We start from the raw sequence: 15,352 nt of genomic DNA, 5'->3' as shown, positions 1-15,352 counted from the left end.
TTGCTGGTCTTCATCTTTTCAACAATAATTCTCACTTATTTACACAATTGGAATTATAGTTCTAATGAAGGAATTCTCTGGTTGCCATTGACCGTTTTACTTTTCAGAAAAAAAATTCTTCTACTTCGTATGTCGTCATTGCATTTGATTCTTTACATTCCTCTTTTTTATGATTTCAATCTATGTCTGAATATGAGCAATAAAAAAACTACTAGAGTTATAGACTTGCTTAGCAGCAGTGATTAAATTTGCATTTGAGTTGTGAGATCAAACTTCAAGAACTCCACTTACCCACTTATAGGATAGCAAATGGAAGCCAAATTAAAATATTATTTTGACTTCAGTTTGTCACAAAGCAGAACAGTTTGTTGCTTTCAATTTCACATTGAAAATGCAAACAGCTTCTGCCTTTGAATTCATGCCATACTAAATTCAATGCGGGTGAAATGGTGACTGGAAATATAATCTATGGCCTTCACTGGATGAACTTTTTCCAATCTCTATACACTAGCAAAATGGTTTCACCATTGACTTCACTATTCTTCCCTAGAATTTGAGAATGTTATAGCTGTAAAAGAACCGTGGGTCAAACCTGCACTTTCAAAGATAGATGGATTGGAATCATGTTAGAGATTTTAAAAATCTGGAACAGCAACTAAACGCTCCCATTTCTGGCTTTGATGAAAATGGAACATGGTTTAGATGGCCAGCCATGATTGTGGTAAACTCATTGGTCAGTTAAAAGTATTAGATTCTATGGATTCATTTTAAAATCCTTTTTTTTTAATTTCACAACTCTGTGAAGCAGGTTTCTGGGCTAAAAGGCCTCCACTCTTGTCATTCGAGTCATCTGTGCATGGAAACTCAGTTTAATAAATTCTGTCACGAATTGGGGAAATCATTCATCGATGTTTTCCAACTACTCCATAGTCTGTCTGAACAATACTTGTCTTTAGACTAAAGTACAGGACCGAAACTTTAAATATTCCAGTATATTTGTTTTCTTTATTTCTCCCATTGGAAAGTTCTACTCATTCAATTGGTGGCAAGAAAGGAAGCATTCTGCACACAATCCTGGTGTGGTGATGAACTCTGGGTCAGGAGCCTAGAGATATTGGCAGGATCCTGGAAATGATTTTTGAAATAGTTGGCCAATTTAATGGCAGCGCCTACCCATTGAAGACATTAGGTTGGATCCTGAACAGTCCATGTTCCGTAATTACACTGGCATCACCAACCACCTCTTCCTCTGCTACATTGATGATTGCATTGGTGCCACCTCGTGCTCCTGCGAGGAGGTTGAGCAATTCATCAACTTATCAACACATTCCACCCTGACCTTAAATTTACCTGGACCATCTCTGACACCTCCCTCCCCTTCCTGGACCTCTCCATCTCCATTAATAATAACCGACTTGACACCGACATTTTTTACAAACCCACCGACTCCCACAGCTACCTGGATTACACCTCCTTCCCACCCTATCTCCTGCAAAAATGCCATCCCATATTCCCAATTCCTCCGCCTCCGCTGTATCTGCTCCCAGGAGGACCAGTTCCACCACAGAACACACCAGATCGCCTCCATCTTTAGAGACCGCAATTTCCCTTCCCATGTGGTTAAAGATGCCCTCCAACGCATCTCGTCCACATCCCGCACCTCCAACCCTAACAAGGACAGAACGCCCCCCTACCAACCTTCGCATAAACCAAATCATCCGACGACATTTCCGCCACCTTCAAATGGACCCCACCACCAGGGATATATTTCCCTCACCACCCCTTTCCGCCTTCCGCAAAGACCGTTCCCTCCGTGACTACCTGGTCAGGTCCACGCCCCCCTACAACCCACCCTCCCATCCTGGCACCTTCCCCTGCCACCGCAGGAATTGCATCCACACCTCCTCCCTCACCTCTATCCAAGGCCCTAAAGGAGCCTTCCACATCCATCAAGGTTTTACCTGGACATCCACCAATATCATTTTATTGTATCCGTTGCTCCCGATGCGGTCTCCTCTACAATGGGGAGACTGGACGCCTCCTAGCAGAGCGCTTTAGGGAACATCTCCGGGACACCCACACCAATCAACCCCACCGCCCTGTGGCCCAGCATTTCAACTCCCCCTCCCACTCAGCTGAGGACATGGAGGTCCTGGGCCTCCTTCAACGTCGCTCCCTCACTACCCGATGCCTGGAGGAAGAATGCCTCATCTTCGGCCTCGGAACACTTCAACCCCAGGGCATCAATGTAGACTTCAACAGTTTCCTCATTTCCCCTTTTCCCCCCCCACCTCACCCTAGTTGCTAACTTCCAGTCAGCACTGTCCCCATGACTTGTCCTACCTGCCTATCTTCCTTTCCACCCTTCCACTCCACCCTCCTCTCTGACCTATCACCTTCATCCCTGCCCCATCCACCCATTGTACTCTATACTACTTTCTCTCCACCCCCACCCTACTCTTATTTACCTCTCCACCCTTCAGGCACTCTGCCTGTATTCCTGATGAAGGGCTTTTGCCCGAAACATTGATTTTCCAGCTCCTCGGATGCTGCCTGAACTGTTGTGCTTTTCCAGCACCACTCTTTCCAGAATCTGGTTTCCAGAATCTGCAGTCATTGTTTTTACCCTCCTGAAATTGGTTGCCCAGTAGGATGCCCTCCAGCATTACTAGATTGGAATCCCTGTGTCAAATGACATTTGCTGATGATGTTGGGAGAAAGAGTTCTGAAGATCTTCTACAAACTTAAAAATATAAAGTGGTCACCACTGCCAGGCAAATGACAAGCATCCCTTTGACTTATTATCAGAGGGGAGGTCAGTATCAGGGAGTAGACAAAAAATTCTGTTAGAGTTAGTCTCTCCATTGACACTGGGAAGATTCCTCCACCCCCTGTTTGTGTTTCAACCTTGGGGAGCCTGCATACTAACTCAAATTCAAGTCTTTATCTTCAGAGCAGCCATCACACACCCAGTCCAGCTTTTACTAAGCTAGTTACAGACCAAAACATGTCATGAACTAGTACACTGCTTGGTGATGTGAAATTGCGGCCTCATCTGCCTCCAATTCTGTTGCTACAGCAAACTTAAAATGCAGCCGTGTGTAAATGCACTGGCTTTAACAGGACTGTGAAATCATTTACTTTTAGCAGTTGTCATGTTTTTTTTAAGAAAAAGGGCTATAAATACTATTGTTGCAGAGTGGTGCCCCTTTCTTCTGTTCTGCACTGTGCCCTGGATGTTTTCTGTACTTTTGACAGGCAGTCTCGAGACCTACGGAAGTATGAAGTTCACTTCATTTATATTCTAGTGCACTATTGGTCGTGGTGGGCACAAGGGATTGCCAGCAATAGCACATTATTAAAATAAAAGTGCCTCTTGATTGCATGGTTTAACGTCCATTAAATGTGCCTGAGGTCATTTTTTTTTTATTGAAAACAACTTTTATTTGTTATAAATGCAACTAAGGCCTATTTCTAGAAGCTTTTGATGGTGTTTTGTCCTTTTTATCATCTGATGTCCCAAGATTCAGAGAGAACTTAATATTCATGAACTCCATATTATGTACTGTGTTCCTGTCATTGACCATTTACTAACCCAGAATACTACCAGTAATTGTAAAAGTAAGATTTATGCTAAAACTAAATCAGAACAAAGATTTTAGGCATAAAATCTTTCTTTTCAGTAGTTGCATTAAAATACATTTTGCAGTAATTGAATTTTGATGCGATATTCCCAAGTTATTTTGGAAACAAAAAGTGAATCAATTGAATCTTTGAAACTTGGAAATGAATTCTGAGAGGAATATATCATGCAGCAAAATAACTGGTTTGTGCAATTGACAGCATTATAAATTTTCTGAAATGCCTTTTTTAGTTTTATTTTTCATTTGGACCATTTACAATCCTCTTTCCTTTTTCACCCTCATAAATGCGACTCAGACTGCTTTCAACTTTGGTGATAGTAGCATGCAAAAAAATGGATATGGTGACAGTTTCCATTTGGTGCCCTACACATATTTATTCATCACTTAATTTGCTTGATAAGACTATCATATTGTACAATAGGAATTTGAGTAACCACACCATTTTAATACACTTGGATCCCAGTTTTGAGATTCAAAGGTCTTGTGTTTTTAGTAATGACATTTTATCATTACTCATGTTTGATGTAATGCCAAAATTAATTTGAGTAGTGTTAATATAACGAGTTTGCTGAAGGAATTTCAAAGTAGTCCATATATTGTCTGACTCTGTTAAAACTTATATACAACTTTACATTTAATATGACTTCCAATACACTTGTACTGCCTGAAGGTTACCTGAAATAGCAACAAAATCCTGAACTTCAATAGCTCGCTTCTAATATTGAATCACTTTGTTCTCCAAGCGCAGGTGCATTTATTGTGACTGCACTTTGCTAATAACTGGCAATATGTAACTGTGTGCATTCTTACAAAATTACTTTCTAAAGTCTAATTTTGGAGAGGAAAAACAATATGGTTTAATATAATGCTTTAAGAGCAACTGATATCTTCAGGACGTTTCATCTGTCTAAAGAAAAATATCCAATTTTCTGTTCCATCCAATTGCTCCCCCCAATCAGTCCAACCCTAGTCGATCATTGCCGAGCTGGATTAAGGTGTCTAATTGATTTGGTTCATACATCTTTTGACTGTGTGTTCATTGAATATTTAGGAAATTTCTTCAGCAAACATTGGGATTGTCCCATGTCCCGTGGGAAGCATTAATCCATTGTAGGGCCAACTAGCCTGCAGAAAGAAGAGGCCTTCTCTTGTGGCATTCACATGTTTGTGATGTACCAGTGAGGACCTTTTTAAAGATCAAGATTACGATGTTTGTTTGTTTTTTAAAAAAAAAACTGTAATTCAGGAACTGTTGATGTTTGATAAGCAGAAAGCGACAGAAGTCTTAAATGCTGAGCCCTCATGTTTGAGTGGCTCTGCTGTGGCCAGTACATCTCTGGTATTTCAATTCTGTAACAATAGATTTTAAATCTCCCTTTATACCCTTCTGCCAAACACTGTCATGTGGACTTACTTTTTTTTTGTAGTCCCATTAGGTCATCTACAGGCCATTCTAGAAAAAAATACCCTTTCTTTTTCTCTATTCTTGTATGTAGGGGACAATGTCTTGTAACAATACTGAAGCTTAATCTCCATGTCAAAGCAATTTTCATTCCCGGGTGCGCAGGCTGCTATCGTTTTGTTATGTTTTGTTTCTTATACTAAAAGAATTAAAAAGAAACAGTAGTTGTCATGGGGCCTGTAGTTCTTATCTCAGTGTCTGGAAATTTGGACAGTGTATTTTGCTGCAGAGATAACATGGAAAGAACTCTGAGTTCAGCAAATAGTAATGGGTTTAAGTTCTATTGAAATCAGCAGCAAATCAGATAACGGGGTCCTTCAGTTGTCTTTTTAATCAGGTCCCCGCAAGGCTGAATGGAGACAGAGCAGACACACAGTGAAAATATAATTCTTGGATAGGTTAAGTACATGTTTGAACTCTTGCAGTCAGAGTGATTTGATGATGACTTAATCATTTTCTGGTCAATTATCTGTGAGGACCCTTGCAACTGGAAGGCAATTATAATGCAAGCTGGCCTTTGGGAGCTGCAACAGTCTCCACTTCTGTTTCCCTGTTACTTAGCCTTCATTGCCATGAATTTTCATTCACTTCATTATCTTAAATTCACTGGAATAGAAACAACTTTCTGCATTGTAATTACACACCCATTAGCTGTCAGCTTGATAGAAGCAGGCAGCCCTCTTCATGGTCAGAGCAAATGCTTGATAAGTGCTCACAGTGATTTTTGATTAATGCACACCCCTTGCTGTAAAAAGAAAAATGATAGATGTCTATGATGAGAAAAGGCAGTGGATCATGCTTTCTTATATATATAGCCAGTTTAAATGTATTGGTTTTAACTTGACTAATAAAGATTTATCTGACCTTGTGCACATATGACCCTGTTGCAGATGAGGACAATATTTGTTGTTGTCAAATAAGTCTCCATGAGAGTTCAGGGTCACCAAGCTACAAAGTCTGAAGCCAGCTACCACACACAATCAAACTTCCACATAGTCTTCAAGAGATATCTACTATCAACCTCGCGATGACCTAACCGCTTTTATGAAGGGAGAGGGAATAGAAGAGATACTCTAAAATCATTCTGTTTGGCCACTTCAATTCCCAGTCATGGATACTGCAAACTAATTTTGAAATCTTGAACAATGTCTTTTCACTAGTTCTGGATGTATTGGTAGGAAGAGGGTAGACAGTTTTAAATTATCAGTTAACTTCTTTGACAAATCGCTTCTTTTTGTAAAAAAATACTTAGTTTTTAAAATTAACGATTTTCTAACATATTAAACTTTAGTTTTGTACATCAAGGAGGCTGTAAAATGGTCAGATTCTAAATTTATATTGGCACTTCACCCAACATTTTAACTGGATTGAGCCATCCAGCACAAGAGTATTAACACAGATCCAGCAAGTTATCATCTCTGTAGGTGCATTTTGGGTGCCTGCTGAGATGAAACATTGAGGATGATGGAAAGGTCCCTCAGAAAGATAAATTATTTTTGTGCGACTATTTTCTTCCATAAAGTTCCTGATTTTCAGGCAAAAAAAGGAACAAAATCTGCAGAGACCCAGACATAATTGAGCTCACTTCTGCTTGTCTGGAATCAAGCTTCACTTACAATTCATTGAATGTATTGTCCTCCTACCTTGTTGAGTCTAACTGAGGACAGTAAGCCAGAGGCTTTTAGCATAGTCTTCTGGCATAGACCATCATGTTTAAGGAGTTGAAGGTTTCACCCAATTCCAAGAACTCCATCAAAGTTTGAGCCAAATCATTTTGGGGCTGGGGTCTGTTGAACTCCTGCTGAAGTTAAAAGCCAAACTCTTTCTTTTATTGTGCTGTAATGACTGTATGGCTTGAACACGCATTAGTGTTTGGCCGCTAAAGGTACAGGCCATGTAATGTATTTTGTATAAATACAGGACTACGGAATAAAAAGTCTGTAATTGGAATATTTGCTATTAAAGTAAACTTCTGAAAATGTGTGCTTAATTACATTTGACCAACTCTTCATCTGAAATTATTCTGTCATCATGACTATTCAGGGTGCGATTGAATTTTGATGTCATTAGATTCCTTTTTGTAGTACAATATGTGCTCCTTAAACAACATCCTCTTTCATCAACTGATCAAATGATGAAATGGAAGTCCAGTTCCAGACCTTTACTCACGTAGGTCAGGTGGAGGTAGTACATGAAAGCAGCCCTGGGTGAGAGAATGCCCCATGAATGTTCCATTTTCTGGGGATCCACTTGGTCTCTTACACATAGCTTTTTAATCTGAACAAACATTTGGGAGGGGACAGTAAAGTATATAAATGTAGAATTTTATCATCAACTTAAACTCTTTCCTAGATCAGAAATTGTGCTAAACACAAAAGTGGTGAAATTTGTTAGAGCTGCTTCAACCAATCTTGAAATAAGCAGTAGTCAGCTCTTGTGGTGTTTGTTGGGTGGCATACAAGCAAATATGTGTGAATAAATATGCCTCTACTGAATTTACACTAATGATGGATTCAGTTCATAGTCTAAATAGGATTCCAATTGAACTTAGCATCAAATGATCTCTTAAATTTTTTAATGTTTTAGTTGTGTGTTTGCAATGACCTATTATTGAACTAACCATGTGTACAGGTAGACATTGACATAAAACTGCTTCATTAGGAATTCTGAGCAGAGCACTGTATTGTACAATGTATTTCAAATGGATATAATGCAAGCATTTTTCTGTAATTTTATTTGAAATATTCTTAAAGATTTTCAAATATATCACTTGATTTGACTTAGAATTTCAGTGACTGAAATATATTGTGGCAAATTGAAAAATAAGCTGTTCATTCTGTTGTATTTTCCTATTGACAGTTTAATAGGTGCATCACCTCACAGCTTATCAAGTGGTTCAGCAATTTCCGAGAGTTTTACTACATCCAGATGGAGAAGTTCGCTCGTCAGTCTATTAATGATGGAGTAACAAGCACTGAGGAGTTAACTGTCTGCCGTGACTCTGAGCTCTTCAGAGCCTTGAATATGCACTACAACAAAGCAAATGATTTTGAGGTACAGGTTAATTTGTTTCATTTTTCAAGTGGCTCAAGAGTGGTAAATGTATTTGTGAAGATATCTCTGTTTTATTCAACTAATTTCATTTATTTTGCTGAAAATAGGACCATGTGCCAGGACTTTGTTTTAATGCTTGAAGATTGACAACTACTGTAAATATGTGTTCATGAAAACTTAATTATAATGATACTGAACAAAAATGCAATACATCCTGATAATTTATGCCTGCTAAAATTATTTTGAGTTTGCCAAGCAAAAGGAATTAAAATTGTAGCTTGAGGTTCTATTGTTGAAATTTTACAGATCTCTTTGTTGCCTGTTAATTCTGTGTTTTGACCTTGGGTGTTCTCAGCAGTTAGTCTTTGATGTCGCTGAAATTTAAATTCCACTGTGTCACAAAACTCTTGGTATGATGCAATCTGCTTTTATAGAGGTCACCCAGATGAAGCTACCACAAAACATTTAACCTTGGGTATTGACCGTGGCCACAGGAAAAAAAGGAAGTAAATTGCAACATGTTGACCAATATTTTACAATAGATTTTATCTTCATGCTGTTTGCATGTATTTTATGTCATTCCATGGACTATAACGGTTGGTGTAAGATTAGATAATGAAATAGGTTTAAGCATACTCATTTTACTTTCATATTTGGTTTCAAAAGAAATATATGCTAGGAAGGTAGTAACAGAGTATGTTGCCAATAAAGGATGAGAATGAATTTCATATAGCTGGGCTAAAGGCTGCATTGGAAAAGAACAGTGAGAGTTTGGGTGATTACAACAACTATCCATCCAGTCCCTTCATCATAATCATTGATATAAGTTGAAAGTAATTGAGGCCTTAACATTAATCCCTGCAGTTACTGAACTCAAATTTACAATTTTTCATATTGGTCTTTGAACTCCGAGCTTCCAAGTTGCTAGTGCAATACTGTAATTGCTAACACGTTTTTCACAGCAATTGTTATAAAAGCAAGGTGGTGGGCAGCATCAGGAAATGGGGAGAATTTTGGAATTCCTACCTTTTTAAAACCTATCATGACATGTGTTCTGCTGGATTTTTGATTACCTATCCATTTTTTTGGATGCTCACAATGACTGAGGTAAGGATCTTATATACCACAAATTCCATTTGCTGGTTCATTTGCATTTCCATCAATACAAAATGAGCATCTAGATTTGCTGATCACCACAGAAGAAAATTGTGCAGTCTCTATTAACCAGTGAGAGATGCAGGTAAAAGTCATTTTCTTTTTTTAAATTGTTGCCAACTAAATTTCATCTGCCTTTTGCATTTATACTTGGTTATTTTTCTCCTCTTTACGTCCCATCCCTCATTTCTGTATGAGGGGAAAAGTGAAGATGAAACAGAAGGAGGCCAGGTTAAGGTGGTTATACTGGAAGGAAATGCTCCACATACTGTTTATACTCTCTGCACCAAAAGTACTTACACTGCCAATATATCAACGGCTATCAAGGGTCACTATTACACTTATGTTTAGCTGCCACTAATGTTATCTGAACAGCTGTATACAAATGCATCAAGCAAGTCATTGATTCAATGTTATGCAAATCTGACAATTGTACCTTCTGTGGACCCAGTGAGAAAATGTCCGGAAAGCGCAATTTACAAAATGCCCACATTTCTTCCTGTCAAAGAGACAAATTTCATCGATTTATTCATAATTGTCTATTGCTTATTCCTTTTACCAAGACACCCAAGAACAGATTTCATAATATGTCATTTATGATGGGCAACACAGCATAAGTTGAAGCATGTAGTGCTGGAAAAGCATAGCCAGTCAGCATGTGAGAAGCAGGAGAGTCGACGTTTTGAGCATAAGCTCTTCATCAGGAATGGGGTGTGGCCCAAGAGGGCTGAGAGATAAATGGGAGGGGATGGAGCTCTGGGGGAAGGTAGCTAGGAATGTGATAGGTCAGAGAGGAGGGTGGAGCGGATAGGTGGGAAGGAAGGTGGACAGGTAGAACAGTTCAAGGGGACGGTACAGAGTTGGAAGGTTGGATCTGGGGTAAGGTGGGGGAGGAGAAATTAGGAAACTGGTGAAATCCACATTGATCCAGTGTGGTTGGAAGGTCCCAAGGCAGATGATGAGGTATTCTTCCTCCAGGTGTTGGGTGGCTAGAGTTTGGAAGTGGTGGAGGCGGAGTGGGAGAGGGAGTTAAAGGGTTTGGCAACAGGGCTGGGACACGTGCACTAAACAACCCCACTGTCCTATCGCTGAGCACTTCAACACCCCCTCCCACTCCACCAAGGACATACAAGTTCCGGGCCGCCTCCACCACCACACTCTAGCGACCCGACGCCTGGAGGAAGAACGCCTCCACTTCTGTCTTGGGGTCCTCCAACCACACTAGATCAATGTGGATTTCACCAGTTTCCTCATCTTCCTTCCTACCTATCCGCTCCACCCTCCTCTCTGACCTATCATCTTCACCCCCATCTTCATTTATCCATCGCATTCCCAGCTAACTGCCCCACCCCCTCCCATTTATTTCTGTCCTCTTGGGCCACGCTCCCCCATTCCTGATGAAGAGCTTATGTTCAAAACATCGACTCTTCTACTCAGATGCTGCCTGACTGGCTGTGCTTTTCTAGCACCACATTCTCCCACTGTGATCTCCAGCATCTGTAGTCCTCACTCTCTCCTAGCGACACGGCATAATACAGGTCAATTTTTTTTTTTGTTTCTCTAGGAATTTGCCACAATTCCTTCATTTTAAAACAGCCCAAATAAAGAGCATTTTCTTAAAGGCTGGATGCTGCACAGCTCCTGGGAGATCAAAGCTGTCCTTTGCACCCATGGTTAGTGTTGCATGCACTGTCTCAAGACACCAGATGAGCGCCATTTTTAATGAGATTCATTCATTATCATACTGAGCATTCACTAGCATGTGAAAAGTGTGTGCTCCAAATGTTTGCATCAATTTGCAAAGGAGCAGGGAAATTGAGATGGTGGGTAAATTGCAGGAGTTTTGACTGAAATCTCCTGAAACTGTCTAAAAGAATTTAACCTTAATCCCAGGAATCAGTGATCTACTGATTGACATCTACAGCATAAAATGTTTGGACTCAGCTCTGATGTTTTGAGTTTTCGCTTTATTCTTTGCCGTTGTTCTGACTTCCCCACTACTATTCAGCTCATAAATTTAAACTGGGTGAATTACATGCTAAATTAGGTGCAGGAAGAGAATTAGAGAGGGAAAGAAAAGTTTAACTGAGAGCAGGAAAATGAGAGAACGGAAAGATGAGTTAAAATGTATTTGTATTTGGGGAAAAGAACAATTACAACCTGAAGGAATGAAAGTTAATTTAAAATTGCTAATGTTTGTTGTTCTCGAGGGTAGAAAAGCTATCAGAAAGGCCACTGTCACTGGAATAGTCTCAGTGTGGAAAAACTATCAGCTCTAGCTGTGTTACAGGGACAGGGTGGATTTAATCTCATGCTCATGTTCTGTCTCAGTTTGCTTTCTCGACAATAATCTTTGGTATTATTTTCTTTCTGTCATACTGAAAGTTGACCATTATGTGTACATATTTATTTTTCAGTGTTACCTTCTATTCTCTTTTCTATTGCTATGTACCCTTTTATTTCCCCTCACCCTCACCCTCACCTCTGCCATCATGTATTCATATATTTCAACCCTTTCTCTCTTGACTTTATTTTACTTGGCAATTTTTGCGAAGATTCCTTCTGCTGAACTTGCAACAATTTTCTCCTGAACAATCTCCTATAGAAATTTATCATTATGCCTTCTTTAATTTGGATGTCCTGAACCAGTTGAACCCATCTTATGCCCAAACCATATCAGTAACGCCTTATTTTAATGCATGCTCGTACATACTCCAGCTTCAAAGCTGATGTTAGAGAAGCACTCTGATATTTAGCGTTTTTTTTAAATATTGCAATTAGGAGATTCTTTGCAATCCATTTCCAAACACTGGTAAGGATGCAGGAGAGAAGAATATTGCATTATTTTCAGATATTCTCCCTGTGGCAGTTTTATTGCTGATAAAGTATAGCAGTGTGCTGTACAAAAAAGCAGCCGAACCAAATGAAAATGTTTCATTGATTTCCACATACAATGATCAGTACATAACTATTGTCTGTGAAATACAAGAATAACTATAGCTTTAAAAAAAAACAAACTAAATGCTCTTCCCCTCTTAGAAGACAATGAGCCTAATTGAATTGAAATAAATTGCTTGTATGGATGACATTTGGTGAGAACATTTTTGAATATTCAGTCTGTGGAATCTTATAGCCAAATAAATGTTCCAAAATTTTGAAAATATGCGATGTTAACAGACTTATGTCTTTGACTGTAGAATAATGCAGTAATTTGGAGCAAGTGTCATGCATGGAGCATTGGGATGCAGGTCAGTGCAAGTAGATATCCAGCAGCAGTCTCTTTACTAGCTATAGGAATTAGGGAAAAGTTTGAGTGAATTAATCCATAGGTCAAATCTATTTTGTACATATGGGAAGTGTGTGTGTACGTACATTTGGGAACACTTAAGGAGTTACTATCCTCCAGTAAAACTTCACGAGTATGAAAACCATAAAAGTCTCGGTCAAATCCAGCCCTGCTCCTACGTGCATGCGTTTTTAAGAAATGTTGAGTGTGAGTTTCACTTATTCAGGATCAGAATCCAGTAGTTTAACCTGTAGAATGATAATAATTGTACAAAGTCAGCACTCCTATTATAGTTGTAAAGCTTGTAAACATGTATGCAACCATGATTGAGATTGTTATGCATTGTGTGCACTGTTGGTACAAAATGATTCCAAGGAAGCCAGAACATCCAAGGTACTCTGTCAATATTATCAACCCACACTAACATTTTTAACAAATATACAATTTTGATCACCTGCAGCATCCAACTCGTGCTAGTAAGTAAGTAGAAGCCTTGTGTGTTAGATCAGTGTCTTAGACTGAAGCTAGACAAGACTATTCTGCAAAACATGATACAGTTGATTGTAAGCAAAGCAAAAATGAAGATTTATCTAAATATGCTACCACTGTTTGAGTATACTGCTAATAAGATACACTAATCTAGAAACCATTCCAAACTAATCCATTCGTGTGTAACTTTTCAATTCGCTTCATATAATCTAGCGTAGTGTCTACATGCAGACTGCCCTCCTGATGATCTGAAATCTGCAGTTCTTGCTGTCTAATTTTCTTGAACTGGACCTTTAAATTAAGTTGCAGAGGCACTGGTCATAACTTTCCAAGTTGCCTTGGAAATGGGTTGATGCCGGTGGGTTGGAGGATTGCAAAAATTACTTCCTGGTTCACTAAAAGGATAAAGTGAGCAAATACACAGTCAGTTTAACATCTGGTGGAAAATATTTTAAAAATGGTCATTTGGGACAAAATTGACAATCATAGACAAGGAAAGAGAACTTTTTAAGGGCAGATCATGCTTGACTATTAATTTTTTTGATGTAAAAGTTTGAGATGAATGTGGGTTTGTGGTGGTGCATGGATTTCCTATAGGCATTTGATAAGCTGCCCCAGAATAGGCTCGCCAGCAGAATTGAAACCCATTGACTAAAAGGAGGGTAGCAGCTGCATGAATGTGAAGTTTGCTGGGGAAGAACAGTTAGTGACAAATAGTTTTTCCAATAGTAGAATGGATACAACAGTGTTGTGGGGTTGGGGTATTATTGCGGCAGCATTGTTTTTGGTCCACTTTAGTAACTGGTTTAGGGGGTACAGGGCTTAATTTCAGAACACAAGACTTGGAAGTGTTATGGATTACAAAATATTTCAAGGGAAATGGGTAAGTCGACAGTTTGGCAGATGGAATTTATACAGGGTAGTATGAAGTAATTTATTTGGTAGAAAGAATGTCAATGGCAACATAAATTAGAGTGGTATTCCAGAGGGGATGAAAGAAGAGGAAACTCTGGGTGCATGTGCACAAATTATTGAAGGTGGGCAAGGCACTTTGAGAAATTTGTCAACAAGGATGTGGAACCCTTGACTTTATAAATAAGGCATAGAGTATAAAACCAGTAATTGTGGGAACTTGAACTAGTGGGTCACCTCATAGGTGGAGTATTATGTTTTCGAAAGACGTGAAAGCTTTAGAGAAGGTACAGAATCCAGTTATGTAAATCCTTCCAGGAATGAGGAACTTCAGTAAAATGGATAGATTGGATAAGTTGGGGTTGCTTTTTCACAGTGAGTAGTTGCAATCAGGAATGCACTGCTGAAGAATGTAAAGGAGGCAGATTCAATCAAGACCTCAATTGAATAAATGCCTGAAGAAAAGATTTTCAGGGTTATGGGAAGATGTTGAGAAGTGTAACTAACTACATTGCTCTTGTGGAGACACCACGTAGTAGATGAGCCGACATCTTCAAACATTTTGATTCTAATTTATAATAAGCTGCTCACCAGAAGATCAGTAGGAATTTGTCCATGTTCTTAGTTCATAAAATAGAAATACCAAATCTCCCCATTATTGGTAGAAAGAGAGCATCCAGGGTTAACTATAACTTAGTTTATCCAATTAGCTGTTATTGCTGGAATTTTCTTATTTCATCCATTGCTAGTTCTGGTGATGAACAGTGATTTAAAATGTCAGGAGGCCACGTGTTAAGAGTAATTCCAACTAAATCATGCCCTTTTTTTTAATGTCATGAACTGAAGACACTTCAGTTATGCTCGCATCCAAATCATTTATGTAAATGACAAAAAGTAGAGGGCCCAATACCAATCCTTGTGGCACTCCACTGGTCACAGGCCTCCAGTCTGAAAAACAGCGCTCCACCACCACCCTCTGTCTTCTACCTTTGAGCCAGTTCTGCATCCAAATGGCTAGTTCTCTCTGTATTCCGTGAGATCTAACCTTGCTAATCAGTCTCCCTTGACGAACGCCTTACTGAAGTTCATATAGATCACATCTACTGCTCTGCCCTCATCAATCTTCTTTGTTACTTCTTCAAAAAACTCAATCAAGTTTGTGAGACATGATTTCCCACGCACAAAGCCATGTTGAATCAGTCCTTGCCTTTCCAAATACATCCTGTCCCTCAGGATTCCCTCCAACAACTTGCCCACCACCGAGGTCAGGCTCACCGGTCTATAGATCCCTGGCTTGTCTTTACCGCCCTTCTTAAACAGTGGCAGCACGTTTGCCAACCTCCAGTCTTC

At 39.3% G+C, this 15,352-nt stretch overlaps 1 protein-coding gene across 9 annotated transcripts in view; it reads left to right on the top strand.

Moving 5' to 3' along the window:
- prox1a (prospero homeobox 1a) overlaps positions 1 to 15,352 on the top strand; it is a 139,126-nt gene that overhangs the window by 23,103 nt on the left and 100,671 nt on the right. For 7 of the 9 annotated variants that reach the window (XM_043695837.1, XM_043695835.1, XM_043695839.1 and 4 more), the window contains one exon: positions 7,966 to 8,160. In XM_043695837.1, coding sequence (XP_043551772.1) covers positions 7,966 to 8,160 — 195 coding nt within the window. Of the gene's footprint in view, positions 1 to 5,996; positions 7,793 to 7,965; positions 8,161 to 8,267; positions 9,985 to 15,352 lie in introns of those variants that run through there. The other 2 variants (XM_043695840.1, XM_043695843.1) reach the window with 2 other exon arrangements.

The sequence above is a fragment of the Chiloscyllium plagiosum genome, chromosome 9, assembly GCF_004010195.1.
Source record: "Chiloscyllium plagiosum isolate BGI_BamShark_2017 chromosome 9, ASM401019v2, whole genome shotgun sequence".
Classification (NCBI taxonomy): domain Eukaryota; kingdom Metazoa; phylum Chordata; class Chondrichthyes; order Orectolobiformes; family Hemiscylliidae; genus Chiloscyllium; species Chiloscyllium plagiosum.
Note: the sequence above shows the minus strand (reverse complement) of the source record. Positions and strands in the feature narration are given on the sequence as shown.